The sequence below is a fragment of the Pavona decussata genome, unplaced genomic scaffold (genome assembly GCF_977016875.1).
Source record: "Pavona decussata unplaced genomic scaffold, jaPavDecu1.1 SCAFFOLD_190, whole genome shotgun sequence".
In the NCBI taxonomy this organism is placed as follows: Eukaryota; Metazoa; Cnidaria; class Anthozoa; order Scleractinia; family Agariciidae; genus Pavona; species Pavona decussata.
Genome location: NW_028145599.1, coordinates 1,160,119 through 1,167,495, shown reverse-complemented (window position 1 = coordinate 1,167,495; position 7,377 = coordinate 1,160,119). Strand labels below are relative to the sequence as shown.

At 37.4% G+C, this 7,377-nt stretch overlaps 1 protein-coding gene across 1 annotated transcript; it reads left to right on the top strand.

Moving 5' to 3' along the window:
- The first annotated feature begins 3,332 nt into the window (after positions 1-3,332).
- LOC146462245 (uncharacterized) lies at positions 3,333-6,039 on the top strand. Its single transcript, XM_085085808.1, has 4 exons — positions 3,333-3,408; positions 3,690-3,734; positions 5,242-5,279; positions 5,610-6,039. The coding sequence occupies exons 2-4, from the start codon at positions 3,732-3,734 to the stop codon at positions 6,037-6,039; spliced, it is 471 nt and encodes a 156-aa protein (XP_084941934.1). The 5' UTR covers positions 3,333-3,408; positions 3,690-3,731.
- The last annotated feature ends 1,338 nt before the right edge of the window (positions 6,040-7,377 follow it).

Here is a 7,377-nt window from a genome sequence, read left to right as displayed (position 1 = left end):
TGCACTTCCCTAACGGTACACCTCGGGCATTTTATCAGCCTTTTTTTTAATCGTGATTATTGCGTTGCTGTTACTGGTTATTGTCAATTAAACGTAAATTGAATGATTATTTGCACATAGAAATGCTATTTATTGACTTCTGGGGGAATTTAAAGGAAACCTGTGTAAAGCGGTCACCCTGTATATAACGGTCACCTGGCCATTTCCCAAGGGTGACCGTTATATACAGGTTTGGCTGTACCTTTAAATCGCAAACACGAAAGCGTGTTTTAACAACCCTCTTAAAAGATGGTTGCGCTGGCTGCCATGTATGCAATTCCTAGACTTCCTGTTTACAATAATATTTTCACCGTAAAGATAATTGTGTTCGATCTATTGTCACTGTTTAATGTATTTTAAATAGACACAGCTATATGTATACAGTAGAACCCCGGTAATTCGAACTCGGATAACTCGAACTCCCCCGCTAACTCGAACTGAGTCTCAATTCCCCTGAATTTGACCCAACTTTTCAGTCATTTTTACTCGGTTAACTCGAACTCGCCCATTGAGATATCCCATTAGTTTTTCTTATCGTGTGATCGAAGTCAACACTAGAACAAAGACTGGACGACGTAAAAGGGAACATAACTTGGTGTGTTAAATAACCGAAGTGCTGGAAATCAATAAACTATTAATTATTAACCAATAGAAAATTGAATATTTTAATCGACCCCGATAACTCGAAACCCCGCTAACTCGAACAGTTTTTCGTTTCCCTTCAGAGTTCGAGTTACCGGGGTTCTACTGTATTTCCTTGTAATTTCGCAAGGGAAGAAAATTGTAATATTATTTTCTCAAGTAAAAGTTGAATTCAATTACTGCCGATTTACATGCTTCATGTTAAGCGTATTCCTCTGAAAACATTTTATACAGCTTGCAACGTACAAGTTCTTACAGACAGTTGTACAAAGTTGGTAGATCATCCGTACTAAGCGCATTCAAATCAAAAATTTTTTTAAAGCTAATTGTCTCTTTATCATAGGTTAGGGTGAATATCTTACAATGACTATGTGACCTGGGACGTGAAGAGGAGAGGCCCTGGGAACGAGGTTGCAGTAGCCTTACAAAATATTTAAACATGAATATTTACCTCATTTTCAGTATTTCCTATCCAAATTGAAATGATAAGGGTTGTTATTTCAAACGCCGTTGTAAAAGGCTATCAGGACTTCCAGATCCGCCCACCGCCATCGTTTTCCCTCAAAGTAACTAAAGAATATGGTAATAAGTACGATCCAACTGCGTGCTTGATTTAGGTCCCTGAAATCGAATCTATACCACCGGAGATGAGGCTGTTGTGACCGACATTAAGCGTGGCGAAACTGTGGCAACCATAGCTGGGCTTCCTATTGGACGGGTTCCAAAAGGACTACTGTCCTGCTTTTGGGAGCTTTTGAGTTCCCCTGATGTGGATTCAATTAAGTGCTAAGGAATTTCACTAAAATATCGGTTGTCGATGTTGTTTTTTAAATCCTTTTTATTCGGAAAAAATTAAACTGATTGTTTAACAATATTATGATAAAACCTTACCAAAAAAGCAGTTTACTAAGTTTGGAGAGATTCGGTTATTATTCTTATTATTCTTATTATTTAATATTGTTTAAAAATTATCACGGCTTCCGATGTCACAGCCGGTGGTTTTCTCTGGGTTCCAGGCAACAACACGTGGCCTAAAAAAGTGAACGAAAACACAAAAAGGTAAGAAAATCATGACCAAAGTTTATTCAGTTTTTTCTTATTAACTGGGAAATTCAATTCTCTTTTTAGCAAACAGACCGGAGATCCTTGTATTAGTTTTCCACCGTGGCCATACCTCAGACACCTGGAGGAGGCGCCGTTATACCGTGTGACTACATTATTACAGTAAAGGAAGACTGCAATTGGAGTAGAGTCCGAAATAGGGTCAGCGCTGCCGTGAAAGAAATGGTCGAGACGAGCGTTTTGCAAATAAAGATCATAAAACATGACAAATATTACGTGTTTTATAAGTGTTGTTTTCTAGTCCGGCCGAGTGTCGACTGAGTCAGTCACCAGACTTCCTCATCTTTACAAATTTGTCACTGGGCTCGAGTGGTTTAAATGCTGTGGACTTATTCGATAAATTTGAAAGAGAATGCTTTGAAATTCGGAGAAAAGGTACTTTTCTAAAAGAATAGGCCTTATCACGGTTTTCGACGCTATTTTGACGAGTAGGCAAACAGGCTTGAAATAACAGTGTTTGTATGGAAATCCGATGTCAAATAATTTTCGTAAAACATCGTTTCTGAAAAATTCATGAATTGGAAACTTTTGGCACTAGGAGAAGGATTTTTTCCCCCGAACTATTTTTAGTAGCAGTTCACAGCTGGTTCGCTATACAGACAAATGTATGGAAAGTTCAAAACACGACTGTAGGCTTTCTGGCTCAGCTACATCCCTCTAATTTTTTTCTTAAAATCCTTTTCCTAGTGCCAAAAGTTTCCAATTCATGAATTTTTCAGAAGCGATGTTTTATGAAAATTATTTGACATCGGATTTCCATACAAACACTGTTATTTCAAGCCTGTTTGCCTACTCGTCAAAATGGCGTCGAAAACCGTGATAAGGCCTATTGATCTTTATTTATCTTTTATGGGAGTTATTTTGCACGATAGTGAGGAATATTTAAAAAAAGGCAAATATGTATCTCAATACGATTGTCCGGAAATAGGGCAACCTGTCCGGAATTAGGGCGCCCAATTTGACCAATTCTTTTCGATATTTCGACGAAACCAAGAAGGATCTGGCGATGAAACTTCAAGGCCTAATTACAGACAGTTGACGCTACAGCATGGGGCCCAGTTCTCGGCCACTTTTTGTTCAACGTTTATTTCTCACGCCACAAATGAATCTGAATAAAAAGCAATTGTTTACAAAGGTCGCTTGATTCCTTGTCTTTCGTCCTGCCGAGTTTTGAGTTTACAGCGCTATATACTGTGAGCACGTCGAGGTGACGCGAAGGTAAGTGAATTTCGTTTCCCCTAAAACGTGGTTGTTTAAGGCTACTCGAATTACACGGTTTAATTCAAGTTTATATTCTGTTTGGGTGTTAGTAAAACGCGGGGTCGGGGTCATTTTTTTTTCTTTTTTTTTTTTTTTTTTTTAATGAAATAAAATAATAGTAATATATTCGTTAGAGAAAAAAAATTTTCTTCTTGTTGAGGTAATATATTCGTTATTCACCAACGGTGCAGAGGTGAATGATACACTGAGCATTATGGGAAGGGTTTTCGGTCGTTTTTCCCGCAAAAATGGACACGTGATCGACCATCGCCCTCCACAACACGTTGGATGGACGGCAGTTTTACAAAACGAACGTGATCATGGAAGGCGGCGGGGGTGTTCATGGTAAGTTCTTGCACATTCTAGTTTTCGAATTTGTTAATTCAAGACATATACTCGTACCAGGTATGTTTTGCTTCGTTTCTCTTCTAAGAAGAGTAAAAGTAAAAGGTAGTCAATTCATGGAATCGAACGTCCGCCAGAATAGACCTGCATCGAGTGTTGTCACTAATGACCAAATTTCCGAAACTTTTGAGACTTATTTTAATAATTTTTGTAGCCCTTAATCCTTAGTTGACCCTAGTAGATGTCTTAATATTTGAATAACTTATGGACTTTTATTCCAGGTGTTATTTTGATATCACCTGATTCATCAGATGTAGAGTCACATGGTAAGAAGATATGTAGCTGATCCTCCTTTGCAACCCTACTAACCGAAAATGTCTTCCATAGAGATGTTACAACATAATTTTATTGCCTATTTTGAGTTACTGACATTGACTTGAAGCAAAATGTGCATCAGAATGATAACAACTGTTACAAAAATTAATTCAACTCCGCGATGAAATAGGCAATCAGAAATTGCCTATTACATGACCTGTCCACGAATTCCGTGAGAATTCTTTACGCGAGTGGCATTATTAGATATTCGTAATTTTCTCATGGCTAACGGCAGAAATGGAAAAAAAAATTAATACGCTCATAATTACGCTTGGACATCGCTATAAATGCCTGTATTCTTTAAGAAACGTTAAGATCTCTGTTCATTAATGTGAGGAGACCCGCACATAAGAGTGAGCCGGATGCTCGCTCCCCCACGGAAGGGGGGGGGGGGGGGGGTTGGGGGGACTTTCTGATGTGGCCTCTAAGTGGACAAGCCGCTGGACAGGGTATGACTTTTTACCTCTCTTGTATGTAATTTTAAGCGAATGAAATCCTAGATTGTCCTAAATCTAGTCTTAATCTGTCCTAAGTCCTAAATTGTTGTCATAAGTTATGGTTTGTCCTAAACAGGGTAGGTTTATTTAAATCTGCTATTCTCTTTGTCCTAACATGGTCAGAATTTGATATACTAAGAGACATCACTATACCCAGACATTGGTCAAGCATTCCTCCCCCCCCCCCCCCCCCCTCACCTCCGCACCTACAGCACTTGCCTTATCTCTTAAGGGTTAAAAGTGTGGTTTTCTAACCTCTTAGAGTGTTCACTTACAAAGTGTTTACACTCATAGCCTTCATACCTTTTGGAGTAGAAATGAGATATATTTCATATGAGAGTGCCCTTTTAAAACCCTCCAAAAAACTGTTCATTTTTAGAGGGAACAGTTCCTAAAGTAGAGCATGTTTGATACTACTTACATGATCAAAGTCACAAATTATGAACATGTCAGTTAATGTTTTGTTTTGGTACCTCTTAGGGATAAAATTTATTAGAGTCATTCCCACAAACAAGGTTTTGGTTTTTTTTTTTCAAAATCAGACATACACACCTGTCACTTTTACATGAGAGTACCCCACCCCCAAACACAAGAGGAAATTCCTGTTTAGCTTGATAATAATTATTACTGGCCCTGTGGCCTTCAAAACGTTTTTCTTTTGAGACCACCTCTCCTCATTATAAGAATTAATTATTGTTACATGACCTTCCATGGGGGTTATGGGTAACATTGATAATGCCTTCATTGTTATTATAATAATAAGTGTTGCTTGTTTTGGCTACAAGCCTTGTAGAGATTTACATTATTAATTAACTATCTATTTAATAGAACAGAGAATAACAATAAATAATTCTGAAAGACAGGGTTTGAAGAAAACATAATCTTTTCTTCAGTGTCTACAAGTGTAGTTGGAAGATATTCAGTAGAGTTAATTGAACATGCTCATTTGCTCTTTCTGCAGATGTGTCCAGTGATGAAAATGATGAAAAGAAAGACTCAGTATGTTATTTTTAAGACCATATCACACAGATTAATAATGTTTTGTCGGCAACAGCAGACACATGCCCATGTATATGTGGATCAATATTTATTGATGCTAGGTATCACAGAAAAGTCTTGAAAGTCCAGAGAAAATGTTTAAAACACCTCTTACAAGGTAGGTATTGGAAACCATGAGTTTTAAATAGGATATACATATACAAACTCTTAACTCTATATTATGTTATATAAATTGTAGTGTACAATTCTGTTAATAAGCCCTGGGCTTATATTTTTTATACACGGTTAAGTCCCACGAAGTCATGTTCCATTTGAATTTATTACTTATAGACAAGACTGGTACAATGACGATCCACAAACACCAGTCTATACTAGGACAAAAGCTGTGCTAGCACCAAAAGAAACAGTGGAGTTGTTGCTGAACTGCAGAGATTATGTAGACAGAAGCAAGATATGCACAGCACAGCCGTTAAGAGTTCAACACAACTGTGCATTCATTGTGGATCTCAGCAAACTGAAAGATACTGGGGATGTCAAATGTGATGATCTAGGGTCTTGGAAGAACAATTCCGTCAAAAAGTTTGGTTTCTATATTGAAGATCTTGATGGCTACAATTTGGCCAGGTCAGGTGATGGGAACAAAGAATCCAAGGATCCTGAATATGCTTTGAGACGAGAATACTTCCAGCTCTGCAAAGACTTCCGTAAGAGAATTGATACAGTTATTAGTAAGTATTACAATGTCTTGTTTTCTGAATAACCTTAACCGACAGTGTATTTTAATAATGGGAAAGATGGTAAAAGTAGACCTCAGTCATCTAGCAAGTAATAAAAAAATTAGTCAGAGTTATCCAGAAGGTCACAAGCATGGGACTACAAAATTAATAACAATTTTAGGTCTGACAGGAATCACACCTATGACCTTCCAGAGACTACCCACTAAGCTCAACAGACTAGTGGACAACTACTTGTAACTATAATGGACTACTAACTTTCATTTTCCGGATCCAACCCTCTGGATTCACTGGATTCCGGATTCCAATAATTTGGAATCCAGATTACGGCGTCCTTGGTTCTACTCGTATTTTCAGCTCTTGTGTAATAATTTAAACAAAACACACACCTTTATCCCATCTTGTAGTGGAACAATAAGTCATGATTCCGTTGCGAAAAACACCGATACCCTCTCATAGAACAAACATTTCGAAAACGTCGACATTCTGGCAGTTCCTATATACCATTTACATGATCAAAAAATATCGAACAACGTCACATGTAGTATTTACTGGCAATTCCTATACCGTTTACATCATCAACAAATACCGAACAACAAATATTGACGGCTAATGTTCAAACTTAGTTACAATATATTATGTAACTTTCTGCATAAATCAGTGGCATCATTGGAAAGTTCAATTATGATGCACAAGCTATAAATCTAAACGTTCGTTCCCTTAGTTTATTAGGAAAATGATTTCCCTGAGAAATTAATGCACGTCACAAAAATGAGAAAGCTTTTGTCATTTGATTCTTATGAAGTGCGTTAATTAAATTTAAAAAGTTCTACTCATCGTCCACTTGAGCGTTACAGTAAAGATCATGATGAGCGGCGCTTTTTGAAAGGGTTTTGCTTTTGAGTCTTTCATTAAGCATGGTTGCGTATGGTTGCTTATTATATTAAAGCCTGGTTCGTTTCACTAGGGAAATATGCACAAGTATATGCATAACATCGCTATGTCCGGCATTGTCAAAGCGGGCATATAAGCATAAGTATAAAAGCTTATAAAAATCCAAAATTTCCCTTTTTGTTATGCTTTCTATTATGATTATGTTCCTCTTATGCTAGAGGGAAACCACATATGCAAAGCATAACCAGAAAGGACTATTACTCGATACATCTAATAATATAACAATCCTTCTTGGTCTCTTTCGCGTAAGCTGTCAGACGCATTTATTAAAAGGTGGCTTTTTAAAGCATCATGCTTATGTGTGTATTTCGGGCTTGTTTTCACTGACTTAAATCGTATATATGCTTTCGCTTCCGCTTATGTCCATAGTCAAAACTCACAAAACTAGGCATAAGGAGGGCGCTTTACCT

Excerpts from the sequence above, each read along its gene's own strand:
- LOC146462245 (XM_085085808.1), top strand. Across the intron at positions 5,280-5,609 it reads ATGATGAAAAGAAAGACTCA|ACAAGACTGGTACAATGACG; the intron begins GTATGTTATTTT and ends TATTACTTATAG.